This window comes from Mesoplodon bidens (assembly GCF_964165515.1).
Source record: "Mesoplodon bidens genome assembly, chromosome: 7".
Lineage (NCBI taxonomy): Eukaryota > Metazoa > Chordata > Mammalia > Artiodactyla > Ziphiidae > Mesoplodon > Mesoplodon bidens.
Window position 1 is genome coordinate 53,929,662 of NC_138164.1, and position 26,310 is coordinate 53,955,971.

Sequence of the window (26,310 nt, forward strand, 5' to 3'; positions counted from 1 at the left end):
GATAAAGCTGGGGGCGCACAGCTCCAGAGGATACTGGGACATCTGACAGGCAGTCTAGGGACCAAGCTGTCCTCTGGCAGAAAAGAAGCCAGTGGGCAGCAGGGAGCTATGGTCCAGCTTTTCCCTCCATTTCATTCAGAAGCCGGCAATTATACCCTGGGGAGCAGCCCCCAGTGCCATTCCAGTGTCTTCTCGTGGAAGCAAGGACCCCAGCCCTGACTGGAGGTGGGACAGCCTCATGGTTAAAATGTGGGGTTCTACCTTCCAAAGACGTGGATTTTAGTCTCTGCCCTGTCACTTACTGGCTATGTGTCCTAATCAGCAAAATCGAGATAAGAATATCCACTTGATAAGCTTCATGTGGGGCTTAAAGAATGAAAGTAAACGGCACAGGCCAGCACTTAGCCCACAGTAAGTAGTAGCTGCTGTTGCCGCCCATCTCTGCCGCAGGAAGCTGGACAAATAGTTAACATCTCCATGGGGCTTACTGTGATCCAGGCGCTGCCCCAAGCCTTTTGCGTATGTTAATTCCCTCATTCCTCACAACACCCCAAGAAAGTAGCTCTTTACCATATCTACTTTACAGATGATGAAAAACTGGGGCACAGAAAGGTTTCCTAATGGGCCCAAGGTCACAGAGTGTACCAGGGAGTGGTAGAACACAGTGGCCCAGAGAGCCGTGGCCACCCTGAGGTAGTATCTGTGGTGGCAGTGGAGAAACAGGATGTCTTTCTTTTGCCGCACATACACTGCTCACCGACACAGGCCAAGTCTGGGCTGGATCCTGAGGGAGCCAGATAATGTGCTCAAGGAGCTTCCAGTCAAAAGGGGCAGACAGGGGCTTCCCTGGTGGCGCAGTGGTTGAGAGTCCACCTGCCGATGCAGGGGACACGGGTTCGTGCCCCGGTCCGGGAGGATCCCACATGCCGCGGAACGGCTGGGCCCATGAGCCATGGCCACTGGGCCTGCGCGTCCGGAGCCTGTGCTCCGCGGCGGGAGAGGCCACAACAGTGAGAGGCCCGCGTACTGCAAAAAAATAAATAAATAAAAGGGGCAGACAGATGCAAACCAAGACCATCACAACCTAACAAGTAGAGAAGGAGAAAAACTTCTGGAGGTGAGCTTACAGAGGAATTTCTGGAAACCACGGAGCATCGTTTGGACTTAGAGTAAGAAGGCTTCTATTTTGCCATTAGCTTGGGCATTGATAAGAAGAGAAGACTCTCTTTTGCAGACGTCAGGCCCAGTGTCGCTCTGTAATGGAAACTGGCCTCAGAAACCTATTTCTAGTAATACGAAATGCCAGGACTCCTCATTATAAAGGGTCCAAAATGCTCAATTCTTAAGACACAGAACGCCCTGCAGACCATTCAGTTCATAACGTCAGCCCTCTGTTCAGTCAGTGCAGTGTGGACCAGGGTCTCCCCCATCAGGCTCTTCTTTACCCTCCAGGGATGACCTGTCCCCACCTCACTCAGCACAAGGCCGGCACTCAGAGCTGGCCGATGGCACCAATGACCCCTTCACTTCACAGCCCCTCAGAGGAAGGAAAACACTTATTTTTTGGATAATGAACCTCTGTTCTTGCCTTCATACAAGTACTTGACTTTTTTTTACTACTTTCCAAAAAAAGTTAAGGAAATACTGAAATTCTGTCCTACCAAGAAAGGAAAGGACTTGCCTTTTAAAATAAGGCGGTACCTTAGGAAGGACCTGATGATGGACTAGGTTGCAGAGAAAGCCCAAGTTCTACTACGTTAGCTGTTGGGGTCTGCAGTATGCCAGCCAGCCAGGCACCCAGCTACAGCCCTGCCAGACACGTTCTCAAAGCTTTTTATTCTTTAATTCTGCTCTCCCAGGTGAGATAAGCTAAAAGGGTGAGGGCTTCCCAATGCACTTGGACAAAGATCCAAACTATTGGGTTGGATAAAAAGTTTATTTGGGTTTTTCCGTAACATCTCACAGAAAAACCTGAACAAACTTTTTAACCAACCCAATGCTTATCAGGGAGCACAGACCAATCTGATCTGGGCCCTGCCTACCCCTCCAGCCGGAGGTCATAGCGCTTCCCCCTTAACCACACCTCTACCCAACATGGGCCTCCTTGAAGATCCCTGAGGGCCTTTGTCCTGGCTGCTCCACCTGTAAGACTCTCACCCAGCTCTACCCAGAGCTAGCTCCTTTACACCCTTGCATCAGCTACAATGTCACCTCCTGGGAAAGACCTTCCCTAAGTACCCAGTCGGAAAAAGGACTCTCCCTCTCCATGCGTCAGCTGGCAGCTGGCTAGGTTTGGCCAGTGGCAACCAGTGGGGGAAACTGGAACATGCCAGAAGGATTAAAGCCAGGTATCTCTGCCTCCATCTCTGCCTTGGGAGGCATCTCTGCAGCTGTTGCCTCTCCCCCTAGGCTACATTTTCCACTGACAAGGCCACCGCATTTCCAACTTCTCTACCCCAGGCTCCAGCGACACCACCTCTCTCCACTGTCTCTCTGCCTGGGGTGGTGGCTGCTTCCTACTGTGTCTAATCTCCAGGCTGCCTCTCTCCCCACTGCTTACCTCCTCAGTTCTCTACACCCTGTAACCAATTTCCTGCATGAAAATCCTATTTCCATTACTCAAGTAGTTCCTGTCTTTCTGGTTAGACCCTGACTAACACAGCACTTATCATAACTACTTGTCATTTTTCAATTAAGTGATCCAGTCACTTAATTACTGTCTAGACCGGCTGTAAGCTCTACAGAGCAGGGACTATATCTATCTTGTTCACTAATGCATCCCCAGTGCCCAGCACAGCACCTGGCAAATAGTGAGCTGAGTTAATTAACAATGCAAAGTACATATACATTGTTAATTAACAATGCAAAGTGATGAAAAGAAGTAAAACTGATGTTTCCCAAGAAATCCTCAAGTTTTCAGAAAGAAAACGGAAAGGTCATTTGGAAACGGTGTGTATTTGTGCACATGATTTGTTATTAAAACATCAGTAGAGAAAGTGGTTTTTGATCTTTTCAACCAAACAAAGGCACCAAGACACACTTCAGTGAATAAGTGGTGAGTTCAGTAGTCTTGGTTAAGAAATAAACTCAGTACCCAAGACAGCCACGTTCACACGAAGCGTCTCATCCGGGACACACACCCACAGCCTGCCTGGGTCTGAACAGCCCCACACAAGTCAGGGGGACAAACCTTTTCGCAGTCTCCACAGACTTCTGCTCCGCCAGCTCCTTCTGCAGCTCCCTCTCCTTGGCCTCCTTCTGCCCGATGGGGCAGTCCTCGGGGACGGTGAAGAGGGACAGGGCATCTTTGCTGTCCTCTTCTCGGAGCACTTTAGCGAACACCTTCTCAGCCAGGAGCCGGACCTGCTCGTCCACCTCGGAGATGTTCAGCTTGGGGAACTGGCGCGGCATCTCGACTGGCAGAAAAAGAACCAGCGTGAGCCTTCAAGAATTACTGGACCACCTGAGTCACTGCTGCGTGGCAGGGGAAGATACCGAAAAAAGGGCCAGGTGCCCTAGTCCCTGTGGTCAGCTGTCTACTTAGGAACTCCCCAGACCAAACCCCGCAGGCCAATTTTTAAAACTAGCTCCCTAAGTGACTGGATGTGAAGGGTGTAGGTCCAGTTACATCTCACGAGAAAACAAACGTTCAGAAGCAAAAGAATGAACGGTCCAACCAAGTCTACTTCTGTTTTCCTGAACCCGGGGGATCCTTAGCGTATGGGCAGCCCCGCCCTTCCCGCCTTGGTTTCCATGACAGATCAGGAAGATGAGCATTCAGAAGCCCCGTCCTGCAGGCTACGAGGAGGCTGTGCCACGTACTACAACGTCCAGACTTGCTCCCCACTGCACAGAGGGGAAGACGGAAGACCAAAGCGGTTAATGATTAGCATAAGGTCCCAGGAGATCCGCAGCTACATGCCTCACCACATAAAATGAGGCCTTTTGCTGAAATGAAATCATAATTCCACCATCTCCCAGACCCTCTGGAACTTCTAACAAGACAGCAAATAAAATAAAGGTTTGGGGACAGGGAGACTCTTTACCTTTCACAACCCGACTGAAAACTCACTTCCTCAAAGAAGCTTGCCCTTCTCCTCCCCTCTGCACACTGCGTTCCTCACTGTCAGTAGCTGGTCTCAATCACCTGGTTGGCTCCTTTCTTTCCTGTCTTTCTGCCTGTCTGTCTTTCAACACTTACATAGCCCATAGTAAGTACACTCCGCCAAGCCCTGTAAATTTACTAGCTCAGTTAATTTCCATTTTACAGATGAGAGAAGGAAGGCAGAGAGAGCTAACTTGCCCAGGGTCACACCTCTAATAAGTGGGCAGAGACCTGAGCTGTTCTCAGTCTCTGGCTCCCCTGGCCCTTTCCTCTCTAAGCCTCTGCTGAGGGATTTGAATGCAGGCACCTGGTTCCTGCATCTGTCCTCTAAACCACTACTCTGTGCTGCTTCTCTCTGCCTATTTGGGGGTCAGGGCAAGTGTCCTCACTGTCCCTCACGCTTATGGAACAGACCAATACTGCATCCTCTCCACAAGCCACCTTCACCAGGAGCGGCTCTGGAAGAGGCGTTTCCTGTCCATCCAGTTTCTTTAAGGAGGGTTTAAAGAGAGAGGTGGCTTTGTCAGCCCGACAGAGGAGGATGAAGGCGAGACAGGGCCCAGTTGCTGCCTGGCAGGGAGAGGAAGCAATTACCAAGGAGGAGGGACTCACTGAACAACCTCGGGGCAGTCATTCCCTAAGCCTCACAGCGTTCTCACCTGTGAGATAAGGGGATTAGACTAAGTGATCTCCAAGGCCCTCTCAGTTCTAGGTACCAGGGGGGCTTCTGGTGCCTGGGGAGCCTTGCTGCTCTGGTCTCCTCTGCGGCACGTGGGTCTAATTCATGACACAGACAGGAATGAAGCAAGCAGGCTGGTAACGGGCGGCAAAGTACCCCTGTGGGCTCTTAGACTGTGAAACCAATTTCCTCCTTCCCCCCAACCCCGCCCCCAGGGCCAGGCCTTTCCTGGGCCTCCTTCACCCTCAGGGGCTTGAGTGGGAGGGAGCTGGGAGGAGAGAGGCAGCCCAGCTTGCAACTGCTGGCCTGCGGCAGCAGAGACCAGACTGCAAAGGCCTATCCTGCAAAGACGAAGAGCAGCAGCTGACTGTGGAGATTTCCACATCCTGATAGAGAGAAGGGGAAGCTGGGAACTATCAGAGCAGAGGCCAGAGAAGAAGGTGACAGAAGAAAGAAATGGAGAGAAAGACAAACAGCTAGACCCAGGAGGAGCTGTTACGGGAGAACAAAGCTGGGCCCCCAGCCCTCAACTCTAAGGCCCTGGGCAAGTGCAGCATTCCAAAACCTCACATCGCATCTCAGAAGTAGACCTCTAAAGGGCCCCAAGCGAGAGGCAGCAAATGCCATAAACCATTCAAGCATCTGACAGAGTAAACCCACTTCTAGAAATTGCTTCTAAGAAAAGAATCTGAAGGAAGGAAAAAGCACAAACATGTTTACCTGCACTCTTCATATAAATAGCTTTAAAATGTCCAAATGAGAGCATACTCACTTGAAAAAAAAACTAAGCAACCAAAATTATAACTATGAGGACAGTGCAATCACATAAAAAATACCTTGTGAGAACTTCCCTGGTGGCGCAGTGGTTAAGAATCCGCCTGCCAATGCAGGTGACACGGGTTCGAGCCATGGTCCGGGAAGATCCCACATGCCGTGGAGCAACTAAGCCCGTGCACCACAACTACTGAGCCTGCGCTCTAGAGCCCCCGAGCCACAACTACTGAAGCCCACATGCCTAGAGCCTATGCTCCACAGCAAGAGAAGCCACCGCAATGAGAAGCCCGCACACCACAATGAAGAGTAGCCCCTGTTCGCTGCAACTAGAGAAAGCCCACGCACAGCAACGAAGACCCAATGCAGCCAAAAATAAATAAATTTATTTTTTTAAAAATTACCGTGGGAGATAACAGCAAATGAAAAAATTAATACATGAAACTGTACCTGTGCTTTGATTACAATGATAGGAAAATGCATCCCCTCATGGGCGAGGGCTGCAAGAGACACACACTCAAATGACCAGATGGCAGGATCACCTGTGTGACAGGCAGTATCTGATTTTGATCATTAATGCTATTGTAATGTCATTTGCACAAAACAAACAAGATAGGGCTTCCCTGGTGGTGCAGTGGTTGAGAATCTGCCTGCTAGTGCAGGGGACATGGGTTCGAGCCCTGGTCTGAGAGGATCCCACATGCCGCAGAGCGGCTGGGCCCGTGAGCCACAACTACTGAGCCTGCGCGTCTGGAGCCTGTGCTCCGCAACAAGAGAGGCCGTGACAGTGAGTGGGCCCCGCTTGCTACAACTAGAGAAAGCCCTTGCACAGAAACGAAGACCCAACACAGCAAAAATAAATAAATAAATAAATAAACTCCTACCCCCAACATCTTCTTAAAAAAAAAAAAAAGATAGAAAGAAAATGAATAGACTTAAAAATTATAAAAAGAGAAAAATATGAAAACTAATCAAACCTTTACATCCCAGATTTTGGCAATCAGGGTCCTCTCCCACCTAACCCACACCAGAGAGAGGCTGGTCCAAAGGGAATTCCATCACTGAGATCCATCTCTGCATTAGTTCTTGCCTTGGATGGAAGCTGCCCACCACCACCTTCCTACACCCCACACAAACACACACAGGCCTCACCCAGCCACACCCCACTAGGTACCCTCAGAAATGGGCACTGTGCGGGGGGTCCTTTGTGTCTGAGGGCTCTTACGCCAGATCCTGCCATGTTTTTCCATGAAGCATTTTTAGTTTGCTCAAGTCAACTAAACACACTTTTCAGGATGCATCTTTCTACAAAAGATCTTCCTTTTTCTTTAGCTCAAATAGCTTTCATCAGTCTTCTCCAAACTTGGTCCCACTAGAAGTCAATACCTGTTGCTATGAAACAGGTCCTATGGTCAGTTATTAGGGAGACGCTGCATTCCACAGCCTCTTCACCCCAGATACACAGGGCACACCAAAGACTTAAGGATCACAGAGTACCATCTCCCCATAGACCCCTTTTTGTCAGAATCCCTATGGATCTCCTACAGAACTACTGCCAATGTCTTAAATAATTGGTGAAGTCTCCATTCCATGCTTTAGTATTGACCAAGTAACCCAGCTGGGGTGCTAGGCTAAGTCAGTGGGCCTTAGGAGCCTTCTGGACATTTGCTGTCTCTTGCACATCCTTGGCAGACAGCTCCCACCTGCCAACCCCTCCCTCCAGAGCTTGCCTCTCTTCTCAGACCCAGAGACCCCTGCCAGGCCAGGCATGTGGAAGAAAGCCCACCATACACACGCCCAGCAGAGCTTCAGCTCCAGCTGCCAGTTCAAGCCTGGCTTTCAACCACTTGTCAGCTGAAGCCAGCAGGCTTAGGAGGCTCAACTGTGAGTTCACCCGCATTGGCTAGTGATACAGCTTATGTCGTTGTTACATATAATACAATACCCTCCAATGAGCTTGGAGGCAAAGTGTCCCGAAGTCAGAAAGCTATAAAACACCACCAATTTCAACAAACAGGAACGTTTTCATAGCATCATGACCCCTCCAGAAAGGGAGCACAGTGCCTCTTAAATCCCCTCCTCATACAAATGATGCTGTTTCTTGCTCTTGCCAGACTCCCACAGTTAGAACCCATGACACAGACCTGAGCCTGGCACTGGAGTCTCCATGGCTGATTCTGAGGATGCCACCCAGGTGACGCACTTGGGCCAAGGGCTGTGTGCTGCCAGGGAGGCTGAGCTGAGTCAGTGTAAGTGCAGCTAGTCGGGTTCTGTCTGCTGCTGGGGTGGGAGGTCTCTGCTTTGCATATCTGTGAACAGCCCTCAGCAAAAGCAGGAAAAGCCTGGGCTGCAAATTCTTCCATGAATATGAAATGGAAGTGGAAAGTTTCCAAGAGTCCTACAGGGCCCAGGTAATGCTAGTTATCATGGCTGCTGTGTCCAGAATGCAGCGTCCTGGCCCCGTTCACAGCCCTCTTCAGAGCAGGAAACTAAAGCAACTGCTGCCCAATGCAATCGTGCATTCAGCCTTCCTGACAAACCACAGACGATAAGCCACAGCCTCCCTCGAACGTCCAGACCCCTCCTGAAAGCTGAGCACTAACTGCAATACCATCACCCGTGCTGCTTCCGTTTTGAACCCCACCTTGGGCTTGGCCTGGTGACCCGGTTCATCTTACCAAGGGAAGTCGTCTACACACACAGAGCCTGCCCTGGTCCCCTCAGAGGGTCCCCCAAAGGGCCCCCAAACAGTCCTGAGGGCACCCCAGGACTGGCGGGGGGAGCTCTGGGCCAGTTGCCAATAAGAGCCTTTCCCCACCCCCTCTAAAAGAGGGAAGGGCCAGGAACTGGAAAGGACAGGGACTCAGGGGGAGGGGACATCTCAGCGCAGGAGCAGGCAAGGCTGAAGAGACGGGCATGCCCTGTCTCATTCCTTCCCTTCTTCCCTGAAAAGAGCTGCACATCACAGGTGACAGGGCGGCCTGACCAGCTCTGCCAGAGCACACGTGCCTGCCCACCCATCCACACCCAGGGAAGAAGTGCCTCCCGCCTGACCCACCCAAGCCCACCTACCCCAGCCTCCCCTTCTTACTGCTGCTCCCGGCTCCCACGTGTGCCTCCAGCTCGGAGGAGCCTCCTGAGCGCCGGCTGGACGCGGCCACCCAGCCACCACAGCTGCCGCTCTCCCTGCCTCAAGTGACCCGCAGAGCAGTCAGGGTGGATCACAACAGCATCACAGGTCGCAAAGCTCCACTCTTCATCTGCCGTTTAGGAGAAGGATGGTCCTCTGTGGGGAAGCTCACAACAGACACACAGCTTCCCCGGGACTCAGACCAACAGCATGGGTCTGGGAAATAACCATGAGCAAAAGGGCTATTTCTGTGGTGCTGTCGAAATCCTGGGGAGAAGCGCCCAGATAGGATGGGGCCAGTTGTTTACCGGGAGGCTGGCTCCAGCCCTGACCTGGGCCTGAGTCACCTCCTCACGTCCAATCATGAGGTTGTGCCTTCCTGAGCCCACATAATAATTCCTGTGGGTACAGAGCAGGATTACAGGGTTGACACACGATCCTCAGGCCGCTGCTGGGCTTTAGCTACCCAGAGATTATGACCCCCCTGTCCTCACAGCTGTTTCATAAACAGTGCAACCAGCAGGCTACAAGCAACCTAGAGGGAGGGTAATGTGTATTCATTAAATAATTAAATGACCTTAAAACGGAAAAAAAAAACCGGAGCCCTTAGTACTATCCTGCCAGAGGGAGGAGAGGCAAATGATTCCTTCTGCTAGTGTGCTTGGGGGGCGGGGTTGGGGGCATGTAGGATGGGGCTGCCATGGGAGCATCCTAGCCCATGCATCTGAGAACCGACTTAGACCCAGCACATCCAAGGAATCTTATTCTGCACCTTTAACCAGACCGTGGATACCCTTGGTCTAAACAAGCATTTTCCAAAGTGTAGTCTGTACAACATAAAAATGTCAGAAGGCTTGGACAGTACTGCATACCACAGTCCTTTATGGGGATTCACACACAATTCCTACTACCAGGTTCTAAACATCTGAGAAGTCCTCCAGTCAAGAAAGCTGCTTAACTTTGTTTAACCCAACACACTTATTTAACCCTCCCACCACTGCCACCATAGGGAAAAAATACCCATTAATATCCTGGGCATAGGCTTTGGAAAATGCCTTCCACTTTGAGCCTTCATTTTCCAACCTGGAGAAAGCTGCCTTCCTGGGCCCCAGTGACCAGTGTGAGATCTACTCCATCATGTCCAGAGACGGGCAGCAGACCCACTAAGATGACACAGGTTGGGACAATGGCCAAGGGTCCCGCTGTAGGGATACAAGACCCTCCAGAACAGTTTAGGAGGAAACTGTGGCTCTGTTTTGGGAGGGCAACCCTTGCTCAGGACCTAACAATTCCACCTTGAGCCTAACCTGTCTCTGCTCCTCGTGGCCCAGAAGTCCCCCTGGATGGAGGAGCACTGGTCCCAAACGCAAAGCCTTTTCCTTTATGAAGGAACATTAAGACAATCTACGATACTACTGAATGGAAGAAAATATTGCTAATGATATAACCGATAAGGGGCTAATATCCAAAATATCAATATAAACAGTTCATAAACTCAACATCAAAAACACAAACAACCTGATTAAAAAATGGGCAGAAGACCTGAATAGACATTTTTACAAAGACGACATACAGATGGCCAACAGGCTCATGAAAAGATGCTCAATATCATTAATCAGAGAAATGCAAATTAAAATCACAATGAGATATCACCTCACACCTGTCAGAAAGGTTGTCATCAAAAAGTCCACCACAAATAACAAAATGCTGGCGAGGATGTGGAGAAAAGGGAACCCTCGTACACTGTTGGTGGGAATGTAAATTTGTGCAGCCACTGTGGAAAACGGTATGACAGTTTCTCAAAAAGCTAAACACAGAACTACCATATGACCAAGCAATTCCATTCCTGGGTATATATCTGAAAAAATGAAAACACTAATTCAAAAAGATACATGCACCCCAACGTTCACAGCAGCGTTATTTACAATTGCCAAGATATGGAAGCAACCCAGTGTCCATCAACAGATGAATGGATAGAGAAGATGTGGCACATATATACAATGGAATACTACTCAGCCATAAGAAAAAATGAAATTTTGCCATTTGCAACAACATGGATGGACTTGGAGGGTATTACGCTAAGTGAAATAAGTTAGAAAAAGACTAATACTGTATAATATTATTTATATGTGGAATCTAAAAAATACGAATGAATATAACAAAAAGGAAACAGACTCACAGATATATAGGACAAACTAGTGGATACCAGTAGGGAGAGGGAAGTGGGAGGGGCAAGATAGGGGTAGGGGATTTAGAGGTACAAACTATTATGTATAAAATAAATAAGCTACAAGGACATATGGTACAACACAGGGAATACAGCCAATAACTTATAATAACTATAAATGGAGTATAACCTTTAAAAATTATGAATCACTATATTGCATACCTGTAACTTATATAATATTATACCTCAACTATATCTCAACTTTTAAAAATAGACTTTTAAAAAAAAGACAATCTATGATAACCAGACCCAGGCCTGCACCTCCCACCCAGGAGACCAGACTGCATTCATTTTTTTTTTCATTGCCATGAGATAAAGACCTACAATATTTATTAGGTTCAAGGACATAAAGTTATTGTGCCAAATCAGATTGCATTCACTGTTATCACTTAAGTGTCCCTTACAAAACCCCAACAAACAGGAAAGGCTGGAATCAAATTATGACTCATCCAAAAAGATACGACTCTCCCCATCCCCAAAAGGATGCTGTAGGGTGGCCTATAGGGGCCCACTTTCCTTCTCATTTCTGAGGTGTGCATGACTCAAAGAGGCGTTGGGCAAAGGGGCTTTGCCCACTATATATCACCTCCATGACAGACCTTGCCCACCTCATTCACTATTGTATCCCCATGCCTGGAATATAGCAGGTATCAAGAAATACTTGTTGAATGAATGAACGCATAACATAATGAATGAGTCAGTGAGCTAAGTGGTGAATCTATCTATTGCAGTGTCAAGAGTCAGTTCAGTGTGTGGTTAAGAATATGGATTCAAGCCAGACTACCCAGGTTGGACTCCTGCCCCGCCACTAAGTTGCATGACCTTGGGCAAGTTACTAATTTCTCTGGCTCAGTTTTATTCCCTCTAAAATGGGGATAATAACAGTGCCAATCTCATAGGTTGCCATGACAAATTAGTTGGCATGTGTAAAGTGCATAGAATAGTACCTGGCACATAATGTGTGCTTTATAAGTATTATCTCTTGACTCATTATCACCCTGATACCAGGTGCGAGAAAGTCCAGCTGGGAAAATGAACATGACCTTTCATGTAGACACCAAATCCTTTCACTCAACATTATTTACTGAACACTATCATGTGACAAGTACTCTCTCAACTCCTATTTGGGTGCAAGGAGAAGGCAACCATGTTCAAATGTGAAACCGGATCAGGAAAAAGAGCCTTCTCCTCTATGAGTGATACCTCTTGCTGACTTTGCATGGCCAGCACCCCAGCCTTGAGCCCATCCTCTTGGGCCCTAGCCCCTCCTAGATCAGAGCCCAAAGCCATGATCTCCTGTCCTAGATATGCAGCAGCACACAGAAGAAATAAAGGATTAATATTTGGGGGGAAGAACCAGGGAAGCCAATGAGTAGCTTTCGGGGAGAGAAGATCTTCTCCCTGCTTAACCCTAAGGCTACATTTTATCTGCCCATATTTTCAAAACCAGGGATTGATTTCAAAGCCATTTGAAGAGTGAGTCACCTAGTGTGAGGACAAGGAAAACAGGTCTCACCTGTCCAAGAGCTTCCTGACCTTGCTGAGAGCCACTCACTCCTTACTGAGGATCTCCAAAGAGCCAAGGTTGGGCTGAGGGTGGGGCTCAGAGGTCCCAGAGTCTTCCAGCAAACCACCCACATAAGTCCCATGATTCTTAGCACAGCCCCGAACCGGCATCTTCAGAGTAAGCCGGCCCCTCAGAGTTGCAGCCAGGTCAGGCTAACTACTCCAAACCTGCTAACACTCCAGAAGGTGAGTGCTGACAGGGGCTCTGTCTGCCTGGCCCTATGGCTTGACTACCACTCAACACTGATGCTTCACAGCCAGAGGAGGAATTTCTCCCATGAGGGTTCCAGCTGCAGCCAATTCCCCCCTAAAGATGGCCAAATGTTGGTCACCACATCCAAGGGGATAGCCAGCAAGGGCTCAGGACCATGCTGAAATTCCTACTAGTGCTTCCAGCTTTCTTCACTCAGCTCCTTTGCTAATTTGTCATCACTAAGCTTCCAGCCACATACAAGGACCCAACAGTTAGTGTAAGTGACACTCTAGTTAGCAAGCCTCTCCTACTCCAGGGCCTCTCAAGACTCACCCCAGAGGCCTCTGCCAGCCAAGTCAAGCAGTTCCACTGGCAAAGCAGCTACCAGGAAGTTCAAGGGCAGAAAGCAGACTGCCAGATGCAGTACACCTACCTCCCTTGCCAGGAAAGAGCCAAAGAGGTAAGGATGAAGGCCTCCAATGACCCCATCACTCAGCCATCCTGTGCATCCCCCTGCCTCCAGGTGGAAATCCTCAGCCCTTGGTATCTGGCCAGTCCTCAGGCACTAGAAAGTGGTCCGGGCGCTTAAGTGGCGGCAAGTCCCGGGTCCCATAATTTCTCTAAACCTTTCGAATCCAATGTTGGTCGCCAGGGAGCCGAGATGTGGCGGGCTCACCTGAGGCCTCTGGAGCCCAGGCCACCACAGGGACTGGGACAGGAGCACAGCCCAGGGCCCAGGCAGGGGATGAGCCCAGGATCGGAGCCGCCGCCTTAGCGGGCAGGGAAGCCCAGGGCCGAGATTCCGACCCGGGGGCGCTCCGACTCCCACTGTGGGCCGCCGGGGGCCGCGAGCCGTGGGCCCAAGGTCAGCAGGGCAGCGTCGCGCGCACCCACGGGCTTCAGGGGACAGGGCCATGCAGTGGGCCGAAGAGGGCGGCCCGCAGTCTGGAGCGCAGGTGGCAGCGCGGGGCAGGGCGCACAGCGAGCGCCGCAGAAGGGCTGCCCCGCCCTGCCGCCGACCCGCGGAGCCCGGGCCAGGCCTCGCCCCACAGCGGGCGCTGGGCGGGAGCCGGCGGGGCGCCCCGCGGCAGGGACAGGGGCCGGCGGTCCCGGGGCGCGGTGCTGCGCCGCGCCAGCCCAGAGCTCCCGGGCCGCCGGGCGGGAGGAAAAGGGCCGCTTCCACAGGGGAGAATCCCGGGGATCTCGCGCCGCCCCAGCCGGTGACCTACCTGGGCGCGGAGCAGAGGACAGGCGAGGAGCCAGCGGCAGAGGAGCCAGCGGCAGAGGGGCGCGGGCCGAGCCGCCGCCGCGGAAGTCTGCCCTGTCCGCCGCTCGCCCACCCGGCCAGGCCGCCGCTACCTGAAGCGCAGGGCCGCACGGCCAACAGGAAAGGAAACTTGAGAGCGCCCGGGGCGCAGCGGCCGCCGCCCTGTCCCTCAGCAGGAAGCGCGCCCGCCGCAGCCGGGAGGTCAGGTCCAGCCCGGCATCCCGGACCTCGCCTCCGCGGTCATCCCCGGGCCCCAAAGCTTTTCTCACGATGTTCGGATCTTCCCAAACCTCCTCCCGTGCCGGGACTTGTCCCAAGGAGAAATTCTGGGGTCGGCGCCCCCAAACAGGTGACTTACTCCCTGGAGCTGAACTAACAGTCTCTGTTCTCCAACCCTGTGCTCTGGCTTACACACCCGCCCCTCTAAGTCCGGACTGACGTCTTAGTTGCCGAAGCCAGTGGGTGCTTTGTAGCCTCCCCTAGTCGCTTCTCCCCAGCCTTTGAACCTGCTGAGCACACCTTCCTTCCTGCAACTCTTGGAGTACAGTTTCCAGAGTCAGAGCTTGCAACCACCTCCCCTTTCTCTCTCCAGATTTTCTACACACCTTAATGACTGCAGCTTCTCAGCCTCCAGGGCCTGGCTTTTCATTGTGGTGGTGTTCTCTGGGGTTCCACTGCTAGGCTGCCTGCCCCTTCTGGGGATCTCACCCACTCCCATGTTAAAACCTCCTGCCTGCTAATGACCCTGGAAACTCCTCTCCAGCCCAGAATGCTCCAGAGCTGCAGATGGCATATCCAACCAACTGGACACATCTCCACTAGAGGTTCCTAGGCTGGAGGAAATGTGTCCAAACTCAAACTCCTAATTTCCTTCCAGGAACGTGCCAGAACCTACCCCTGTTCCTGTGTTTCCGTAACCAAGCAGGACCCTATAAGGCCCTCTAGGAACAGACTCCTCCCACCCTCCCTGTCCTCCACCTGCCTCTTGTTTATAGAAAAACTTTAGCATCCTAGGCCTTTCCTGAGTTCCAAATTTAATCAGAGAAGTGAGAAAATGCAGAAGCAAAGGAAAACAGTCAAGTAAGACAAAAATAATAATAGTTTAGCTATAAAACAAAGTCAAGGACCTTTAGTTCCTCTTCGAGGGCTATAGATAATATTCTGAGCCATATGCTTGAGCTGTTTTGCAGATACTGAAACCTCCACCAGGTGGAAGGCATTAACTGCATGCTGATCAACAAGCACATAGACCCCAGACAATTAGAACCAGAAGGTTGATGATGTTGACTCCTAATTATCTCACCACCCATCAGAAGAATGTCCAGGATCTGATCACCCACCCTGTTACCCTCTCCCTGTCTTTAAAAACCCTTCCCTGAAATCCATCGAGGAGTTCCGGTCTTTTGAGCTTTAGCCGCCTTGCTTGGCCTTGCAACAAATGCTGCACTTTCCTTCACCACAACCCAGGGTCAGTAGTTCGTCAAGTGGACCCAAATTTCATTAGGTAACATTTCCAGCCTTCTGCGTGACAGCACCACCACCCACTCCCCCAAGCCACACGTGAGAGCTATCCCCCACCCCTTCTCCCTTTCATATCTCACACCAGTTAGTCACCAAGGAGGAAGGAGGAAGCGAAACTATTCATTAGTGTCCTGATGGTGGCAACTGCTTTCACATTGTCTCATTCATGCACCAAGTTTTATTCCTTCTATGTCCTAGCCTGATATTTACAATTTATTTGTAAGTTATATGCACATGTAACTATATAAATACATTATGTATTATAAGGCATGCTAAAAGTCATTACAGGGTTTGGTAAAGATGAAACAATAATCTTAAATTGTTTCAATTTTAATGAATGGTACATTATACCTTTTTCCCTTCACTTTAAAGTTATTAGCAAAAATCTGAGAGCAACATGATTAAAAATGATTTCAATCAATCTTAGTTTAATATTTTATGAGACTAGAAAGTATGCTTTTAAGTTCAGTTAATGTCAATACTTAGTCCTAATGGCTGTTAATTGCAAAGCAAAACCAAAAACCTCACAAAGACAAATACACCCAAATAAAAAAGTTCTGGGTCTCCCTGGCAGCCCAGTGGTGAAGACTTCTCCTTCCAATGCAGGGGGGGGGGGTGGGTTCCATCCCAGGTGTGGGAGCTAAGGTCCCACATGCCTCCAGGCCAAAAAACCACAACATAAAACAGAAGCAATATTGTAACAAATGCAATAAAGACTTTAAAAATGATCCACACCAAAAAAAAAAAGTTCTTTCACTACACTTATTAAATCACAATTCTCACTGCTTAAATCCCATCTACCAATTTTGCAAATGTGAAATTCCCCCAGAAAACTCTTCTTTGTCCATGAAGCCCACATTCCCAATGATGTTTTTGTTATCAAGCAAAGGTTCACTGCCTGATGTGCATAGGAGCCAATAATATGGCACTGGTTTTGAGGGGGAAGCTTTATTGCGAGGTTGACCAGCAAGGAGACAGGAGGCAAAGCTCTCAAATCTGTCTCCTTGATCCAGGGTTGGGGTGAAATTTAAGAGGTATGGGGAATTTCAAACTTGGAAGCTGATTAGCTAGTCTTGAATCAGAACATATAAACTACTCGTGCTACTGGAAGCCAGATTTTCCTTATTGAAGGACTTCTCCCTTTGCTTTGTTAAGAGTTCCAGTGGCAACCTTTTGATTCTTTGACTGTAGACTGTAGATTCTGTAGACTGAAGATTCTCCGTTGGGGGTCATCCTGAAGAGATGGCTTCCCATCTTGCACTGCTGTTTCTGTAAAATAACTCAAGGTTTGATTAATCAACCTATTTAGAGAGGCAAAACCAGTTTAAGCTGGGGCTGTTTCAACAACCTATTTAAGGAGGCAAAACCAGTTTAAGCTGCTCAGTGTTTTATGAGCTGTTTCATTTTCATCAGTTGTTCCTGCAGATATTTTTAACAATGGGATTTTTTTTAACTCCAGAAACTCTTTATTTGGAAGAATGTAATATAGGTTTAAAAAGTGTACTTCTTGGGGCGTCCCTGGTGGCGCAGTGGTTGAGAGTCCGCCTGCCGATGCAGGGGACGCGGGTTCGTGCCCCGGTCTAGGAGGATCCCGCGTGCCGCGGAGCGGCTGGGCCCGTGAGCCATGGCCGCTGGGCCTGCGCGTCCGGAGCCTGTGCTCTGCAGGGGGAGAGGCCACAACAGTGAGAGGCCCGCCTACTGCAAAAAAAAAAAAAAAAAAAAAAAAAAAAAAGTGTACTTCTTAATTTTGAAGACAGTGGCTATGACAGTCTATATAGTTGAAACTGACACACTTCATTTTGGCATTAAAATCACATGATAATGGAAACAGTTACAGCATCAATTTTCAAAGTGCTTTCCCCATAATATGATTATTTTAAAGCACAGTTACATTCATTGCTAAAATATCACCTATACCTGAAGGGATACCTTGTGTGACTCATATGGAGTCCCTCCCTGCCCCCAACCCCAGTTTTGTATTCCAGTCTGGGCAGCCACTGCATTGGTGTTTACTCTTACACATAAAAACCACAGCATGTTATACTAGATACATCATTCACATTATAAACACATCTTTTCTTTAGTAGATCACAAGAAGTATTTCTTTATGAATGCCATCACTGAAAAGACTTTAAGTAAAACATATTAGCAACTGGCATCCAACCATAATCCAAATTCCACAACACATAATATGTTCTAAACCATTTTTCCAAATCTTTGACGATGTTTTCTGTGTGTCTTTCAACAGAATGCATTTTTATGTGTTGCCATCTTCTCTCTGTACCAATTCAGTCACTTTAATCATGGCAAATAGAACAGTGGGTTTTTTCCAACATATTGACTGACATTTTGCCTTTTACTATTAAATAAAAGAGATTTTACTCAAAAGAGATTTCTAAACATGTTTATTACATTTAATAATAGTTCACAAAACTACACAACTAAGTATTGCATGACTTGGAAAAAATCATAGAGATTTGTCTTCATGCTCTGGGTGTATAGAATGTACGTATCTTGCTGATCATGATGGCATATTTATATAATTATTAGCTAATACCTCAAAGTGCAATATCCCCCTAGGCTGGTTGTTAACTATAGTGATGTAAATCCGTATTTTGCGTGGTCTTTTTTTATACATTTGAACTTTTTTCTGATAGACTTCCGTATCAGAGATATCAACATAATGGATCTCATATGAATAGCAGGAAATTGTTAGCTCTGCTATTTTTCTGAGTTTGCTTTTGCTTGCACTATCCATATTACAGTGTCCCTTCCAAGACCTCCGCAGATACTAAAATCCATGGATATTCAAGTCCCTTATATAAAATGGCATAGTATCTGCATATAACCTATGTACATCCTCCTGTATACTTTAAATCATCTCTAGATTACTTATAATACCTAGTACAATATATAAATAAATACTATGTAAATAGGTGCCAGGCACACTGCAAATTCAAGTTCTGCTTTTTGGAACATTCTGGAATTTAAAAATATATATATTTTCCATCCTCAGTTGGTTGCATCTGCAGATGCAGAACCCATGGATACAGAGGGCCAACTGTATTTTCAATCTATGGATTTCTTTGCAGGAATCGTTTCAAGCTACTTGTCCCCTTTGTGAGAATTAGTTAAATGCTAGTTAGGTGATATAATCTACCTACCACCTGGGCTACAAGTAATTCGTAATACCTTGCGATCCACTTGAAAGTAACTGGAACAGTGAAGGTGCCACTATCACCCCTCCCCCAGGTAGTAGAATCCCCTCTCTTCCCTGAGGACACTTCTTCTATGACACATGACATGGACACCTGACAAAAATGTCAAGTAAGGGTGACTGAATCCATACAGTAAATATTGGTAAATTTATTTTTACACTAAAACATAAATACAAACATACCTCATTTTATTGTGCTTCACTTCATTGCACTTAGCAAATATTGTGTTTCTGACAAGTTGAAGGTTTGCGGCAACCTTCCATCGAGCAGGTCAGTGAGAACACCAACTAGTAGCAGCCAACACACCCGTCGCCCGCCCCACCTCCATCCCCCAGCAGCACCACCAGCCTCTTCTCCATGCTTCTGCCACCAGGGGCAGACATCCTGAGTCCCTTCTCCTCCTCTCTTCCAATCCGCCCTTCCCTCCAATCATTCAGACCTGAACGCTTTGGAGAGCACTGGGCCCCGAGCTGTGGGTTACCTCCAAGGGTGCTCTGACACTGGTGGATGGGGATTATCTGAGCATTTTTGGAAGCCCAGGGGTCTGCGCTTCATCCCCCCAACCCCTACTAACACCGTCCTCTGGGTAATTGTTCCACAATGCAAACACGCACATCCAAGATGGGTATGGCAGCCTCCAAATAACCAATTCATCTGTCTCCTTTTATTGTCTCCTGAACTACAGAAGCCAAAAATCTCACCCAGGAGACAATAAGAAGGGGGTTCTGCTTCTGAGAGTGCTTTAGCAGAGTCTCAACAAATAACATTCAATTTTCAAACCAAAGTGCCCCCGGGCCTTCTACTAATTGAATGAACTGAAATCATAGCATTTGGTCTGGAAACGGGGCAGAAATAGGTCCATCAGGAGTATGTAGTGGCTGGAAAATGAGTGCTCCGGGCATGGAAGGGCATTGTGGCCCCCACTGATGCTGTAGCATACAGCCTTCGCCCCACCTGCCTCCCCACTCCAGCTGGAGGTTCAATTCCAACCCACCCCGGAATTTTTTTTTTTTTTTTTTGGTGCAACGCACGCCGGATGTCAGTTCCCTGACCAGAGATTGAAGCCGAGTCGTGGCAGTGAAAGCCTGGAATCCTAACCACTAGGCAACAAGGGAACTCCCTCCTCCCCGCTACAATTTTTAACTCCTGTGTGGTCAATCATCCCTAAGCAAGCTGGAGTCTGCCAGTAGGTCCCCTTACAGTTAACAGCCGGTTCCTTCTTTCTGAAATGGGTTTCTAGAAAGGAGAGAGACAAACGCGAGCACTTTGAAAATTAGCATGAGTGTGAGCTAGCCCCTAGACCCAGAGCATGTGCACTCAGGATTGGAAATGGAGCTGTTGTGACAGGAAGTGGGGAGATGTCCCCATGCCTGGCCCGGAGTGGGGCTGGTGTGGAGTCTTGGGGTGCCTGGGGACCTTGGGCTTAGAGTCCCCCAGTCACTCCTCTCTGGACTGGAGTGAAGAGGGTAAATGAGTGGGGATTTGAGGCTTGGGGCCCACAACACATGACCACAGAACACCCTCTCAGTAGGCAGGGGGATGTTCCCCAGGACACACCTGTCTGCTTGTGGGCACACGGTCTCTGTATTTAAACTGAAGTCTGGGAATTAGCAACCCCCTTCCCCATCTAAGAATGGCCTGTTGTCTCTGACTTCCCTTCAGGACTCTGCACAAGATAATGCTTGGCTGTAGCTCCAACTCACCCCCAGCTCCTTCCCAGAACTTGAATTTTTGTGGTTTTCATGCTCTCTGAACTCTACCATCAGCCTAACCATTATACCATCGGGTGAGACTCTGCGGTTGGACTCCTATAGATGGGAATCACAGCCTCAAACACCTTGCACATTTAACTCATTGTCTGAAAGCCCCAAATCATCTGCCCCTAACTCCCTTCATCGCTCCCTCTATACTTTGAAATTCAGGTGTCAATTTCTAGCATGACTATAGCCCTCCAGAACTACTTGGGAAGGAGGAGAAGGAGGTGGGTAGAGTAGAGCCTCACATGAGGCAGTGACCTCTGTCTCCTGGAGATGCAGTCTTCCCCCATTGCCGCCTACACACACACACACGCACACACACAGGCACACACACATTCCCCTTAGGCCATACTCATTCCCAAGATCCCTTCTGGCTGCAGCTTCTAGCACTCCCAGTCCCAGGCCATCCTCTTCCCAATCCCTGAATCCCTGATTCAGAACTGCCCACCCAACCATTTAATGAACAATAAGGTCAAAGCCTGAACCAAAAGCAAGAGCCTGTAGCTGTCCTTTCCCACAGTGTCTGCTTCCCAGTTGAGTGTCAGACTCCAGAAGGCTGACCACCATCAGTGTGACAGTATCATCAACACCCAATCCATCCTCAGCTCTGTGGATTCTACCAGGGACATCTGGAGGAATGGGAGCAGCTTAAATTGTATCCAAGAGAAGCACAGGCATTTTTCCAGTTCCTGAATTTCTATTATTTAAGAATGAGCCTAACTATGATCTCACTGAGGATAATGACACCTCTGGGTGAGGGAGGAGGACTCTGCATAAGATTTTGATTTGGGAAATCAAAAATCAGAAAATTGTGATGATTGCACAACATTGTGAATGTAATTGATGCCACTGAATTGTACACGTAGAATTGTTCATGTTACAATAGAAAATGTTATGTTCTATATGTTTTACTACAATGAAAAATGGTTAAAAGAACCAAAAATAATGAATTTTAAAAAAAACTGTTATTTCACAACTCCATTGTTTCTTTGCACCATTAACTGTGAAAAGACCCAGGGCAAATGGCTCTTTATCAACTATCCGACTACCCTCAAACCTTCAGGCAAAGTGGTTTCAGAGGTACCCTGAGGGAACAAAGAAGGAAGAGTCATGTTCCATGCTGGAAAGACCCAGGAAAGAAAGGAGAGTGGCTGTCAGAGGAGAGGGGATCCGCACATAACAAGAAATGAGAACCCAAAGGTCACTATGAAGCAGAAGCTCCACCCAGAAATCCTCAGAAATCTTGGAGAGAACACTGGACAAACCCCAAACAGTTCAGGGTGGGCAAAAGTCCCTCTGGCTTATGATTTGTCTAAAGGGTAAGTCTCTGAGAAAGAGAAACAAAGCAGTTGGAAGTCACTGATATCTATCACCTGTCAACTGTTCCCAAAAGGTAAGCCCCGGTCCTTGGCCCATCTGCATAGTTCCTGTCTACAATCACATTCCAGACAATCCCCACTTGAGCCAGGTCAATTTCCAGTGACATACGGCAAAGTTCAGATCCTTTCTAAATAAACATTGCAAAAGCTTGTGGTTTATCAATAATTGAGTATTCTCAAATGTATTATTTGGAATTAGATTCAGCTGAGGATAACAGAGACCTAAAATAACAAGGAGATAAATAAGAAAAATATTTTTTTCTCTTTCTTTCTGTAAATAGTCCAGAGTTGGGAATTACGGGCACTTCACAAATCCTCTGACTCTTTCCAGCCACCACCCTACCTGCCCTCAAGTGCAGTCTCATCCTTGTGGGAATTAGCAGTCCCCCTTCCTTTGCTAAGAAAAGCCTACAGATAGGTCTTCAGCCATTACTTCCATGTTTCATGAAGCAAGAGGGAAGAAGGACCATATAGGGGTTCTATTTTTCATCTTGTGAGGAACCTCCATACTATTTTTACAGCAAATGCACCATTTTGCAATACCACCAACGGTGTATACAAGGGTTCTAATTTCTCCACATCCTTACAACACCCATTGTCTTCTGTTTTCTTGATAATAGCTATCCTAACAGGTAGGAAGTAATATCTCATTGTGGTTTTTATTTGCATTTCCCTGATGGTTAATGATGTTGAGCATATTTTCATTGACCTGTTGGCCATCTGTCTGTCTTCTTCAAAGAAATGTTGATTCAAGTGTTTGGCCCATTTTTTTTTTTTTTTTTTTTTTTTTTTTTTTTTTTTTAACCCCACATTTGTTTATTTATTTATTTTTGGCTGTGTTGGGTCTTCGTTTCTGCGTGAGGGCTTTCTCTAGTTGTGGCAAGCGGGGGCCACTCTTCATCGCGGTGCGCGGGCCTCTCACTGTTGCGGCCTCTCTTGCGGAGCACAGGCTCCAGACGCGCAGGCTCAGCAGCCGTGGCTCACGGGCCCAGTTGCTCCGTGGCATGTGGGATCTTCCCAGACCAGGGCTCGAACCCATGTCCCCTGCATTAGCAGGCAGACTCTCAACCACTGCGCCACCAGGGAAGCCCTGGCCCATTTTTAAATTGGGTTATTAGTTTTTTTGCTATTGAGTTGTATTACCATATGATCCAGCAACCCCACTTCTGCATAGTTATCCAAAAGAATTGAAATCAGGATCTCAAAGAGATATTAGCACTCCACATTCACTGCAGCACTATTCACAATAGCCAAGATGAAGATGCAACCTAAATGTCCATTGATGGATGAATGGACAAAGAGAATGTGGTATGTCCATACAATAAAGAATATTCAGACTTAAGAAAGAAAGAAATCCTGCAATATGTGACAACACGGACGAATCTTAAGACATGATGCTAAGTGAAATATGCCAGTCACTGAAAGACAATTACTGTATCAATTTCACTTATATGATTCTTTTCCATTATAGATTATTACAAGATATTGAATATAGTGCCCTGTGCTATACAACAGGTCCCAAATGTCTTTTAATGAAGCCACCATATCATATTTCCACTTATCTCGCATTGGCCACACTGAGAAGTTCTGTAACATCCAAATATAACTCCCATAGATTTTGTGATTAACTTGATTACACCAGGCCTAAAATCTCACATCAGAGAAAGCAGGGAAAAATACAACACTATGCAGTTTAGATATCCTCGCCACCTTAGAACTTCTCCAAGTTGGTGTCAGTGCACCATGATATTTGCATAATCATAGCAACCACTCTGAGATCCAAGGATCTAAGTTAAGGATAAACATTTTGGCAATTTCAGGGAAATCAAAGGAGTTGTCTTTCATGCTGTGAGGGCAGGACTCTATCTGACTGAAAGATTCTATCTGACTACCCTTCCTCATGAAGTCCTAATGTCAGCAGTTACCATGCTGGTATCTGGCATTACATGCTCCCACCCTGCTAGTGTGGTGTCAGAAAAAGGTCTTTTCACAGAGCAATGCAGGGAATATAGGCCCAAGATTAGCAGAACTATATACTGTGGTTCACCTGCTCTTTTTTTTTTTTAACATCTTTATTGGAGTATAATTGCTTTACAATGGTGTATTAGTTTCTGCTGTATAACAAAGTGAATCAACTATACATATGCATATATCCCCACATCTCCTCCCTCTTGCGTCTCCCTCCCACCCTCCCTATCCCACCCCTCTAGGTGGTCACAAAGCACCGAGCTGATCTCCCTGTGTTATGCAGTGGCTTCCCACTAGCTATCTATTTTACATTTGGTAGTGTATATATGTCCATGCCACTCTCTCACTTCGTCCCAGCTTACCCCTCCCCCCCCATGTCCTCGAGTCCATTCTCTACGTCTGCGTCTTTATTGGTTCACCTGCTCTTACTTGGGAAGCCAGTCTTGACATGTTCTAAAAGTCCTTTGGGCAGTCATCCATGAAATATCTATTGAGTACCTAGCAGGTGTCAGGCTCTAGGTCCTAGAGCAACAATGGTCAGCAGAACACTTCTTGCCTTCATGGAGGTTACAGCTATTTAGCAAGACAGGACATTAATCAAATGACCGCCTGAACACATAACTTCAACAGTGATAGTGCTGGAAAGAAAAGTACAAGGGCTCTAACAGAGCACAACAAGAAAAACTGACGTCCTTCCAGGTTCCACACCTTGAAAACAGCATGTGCAAAGGCCCACGGAGAATTTAGGGGAACAATACCTGAGTCATTTTCCCCCATTTTATTTCTGTCACATATTCATCATTGGAAATTCTGTAAAGATTACACAATAAAAGCTCCATTTCCAATGTGTATAAATCTCTTATTTTACTAAAGGAAGTATCACATGGCCTGGGTAAATAAAACCAGATTTAGTGCTCCAGGGTGGTGATGTTTTCAAATTAACTTTTCCAAATCCTGTCACTTTTCCAGCATTTATTAAATTTATAATAAACCTGTTTTTAAATTCCTCATGCCCACCCTCCCCAACCCCTCATGTTTTCTGGATGTTTCCAGTTCTGTCTCTCTCAAACATTCCTTCCATGTGAGTATATCCTGAAAGTCAGTGGGGAAGAATGTCCTCCCATACTGTTTTGTGAGCATCTTTGTTCCTTCTGCCAAAGCTGTAGAGGGGCCCGACTCTGTGCCGGCACTCCAGGGCCAGGTCTCACCCCTCCCACCCTACTCCTGCTTCAGTGGGCTCTAGCTTTAATCACTCATTCCCCCCCAGGGTCTGGACTTCTGCTCAGCCCTTCTCCAGAGAGAAAGTGGAATAAGATCTGGGTGATATTAATGGTCCTGCTTCTTAATACCACCACCCCACCCACTGCTTCAAATCAGATCTGTCTGATCTCTACCCATCCCAATGAGTTAGGCATAAACGCATTGCCAAATTCCATTCCTACCAGGGATCTCTGGAGCATGTCAATGAAGTTACACTCTCTGTCCTTATCTTTTGTCCTTTCCCCTCCTGCAGGCATCTACTATTTAAAGCCCTGTCCCCATACTCCATCTCCAGAGCTGGTCCAGAGGGCCTCCCCAGGGCCATCGACAGAATGGTTTCTATATCAGTAGGGTCCCAGAAGCAAACAGATGCTACCTTCATATTAGGAAAATTGACTTAATAGGTAATTTCATAGAGGGACTATTTACAAAGACGTGGCAAGGGTGTAGGGAACCATGAAGATTTGTATGATACTCAAGGGCTAGTAGTATCAGGGCGTCACCCTCCCTGGGCCTGAAGGGGGAAGGCGAAAGAGCATCTGCACTGATTCCATGGCAGGCTTCCAATAAAGCCAGATTCCAAGTCATCTTACTTGTCTCGTATTACCTGGCCCTTTGGTCCTGGTAGGCCTTTTTCCTCACAGCTCTAGCCTCCATCTCCAGACCCCTCCCTAAGCCCCATGCAGAGGTTACTCTTCAGCATAGGGTTTTCCTGTCTCTAACCTGGCCCACAGGCCTTCCTATGAACCCAGTGGCTGCAGGCACCTGGCTGAGTCCACCTGTCCCTGTAGCTTCTCTCTCTTCCTCAGTTGAGGATCTGAGAACAGTGCTAAGAGTCACCACCTTGGCCCTCTGACCTCTGGCCTCTATGTTAGCTGGTGACTGGTACCCAATCAGGCTGAACATTGAAGTCATGGCCAATTTTTGTGGCAGCCTGATGTGGGGGTCTTGCAACTCTCCTTTTCCAGACCAACATAGTTTGGTCCACTCATGGCTCTGGCAGCTGTATCCAATCCGTTTCCAGGATTATCTACCATGAGAAGGAAGGATTCCTCCCACCATCCCCTCCCTGTCCTCCATGGGTCACTATTACAGAGAACACAAAGCAAGGTGGCCCAAAACTCCCACAGAAATCAGTGAAGCAGCCCTGTTTTTATTCACTTTCCATTATAGCCCCTCCCTCTGAGGATGGTCAGGGCAACACGAGCAATGTGCACAGGCTTGACCCTCTCCCAACAGGTTCCTAGATCCTTCTGAGAGCAGACTGCT

At 47.8% G+C, this 26,310-nt stretch overlaps 1 protein-coding gene across 2 annotated transcripts in view; it reads right to left on the minus strand.

Moving 5' to 3' along the window:
* AMPD3 (adenosine monophosphate deaminase 3) overlaps nucleotides 1-14,410 on the minus strand; it is a 43,878-nt gene extending 29,468 nt beyond the window's left edge. The window contains exons 1-2 of one of the 2 annotated variants that reach the window (XM_081238632.1): nucleotides 14,378-14,410; nucleotides 3,191-3,416 (exon numbers count right to left, since the gene is read on the minus strand). In XM_081238632.1, the coding sequence (XP_081094758.1) occupies nucleotides 3,191-3,411 (221 nt within the window). In that variant the 5' untranslated portion in view covers nucleotides 3,412-3,416; nucleotides 14,378-14,410. Of the gene's footprint in view, nucleotides 1-3,190; nucleotides 3,417-13,900; nucleotides 14,022-14,377 lie in introns of those variants that run through there. The other variant, XM_081238631.1, reaches the window with a different exon arrangement.
* Nucleotides 14,411-26,310: the final 11,900 nt, after the last annotated feature.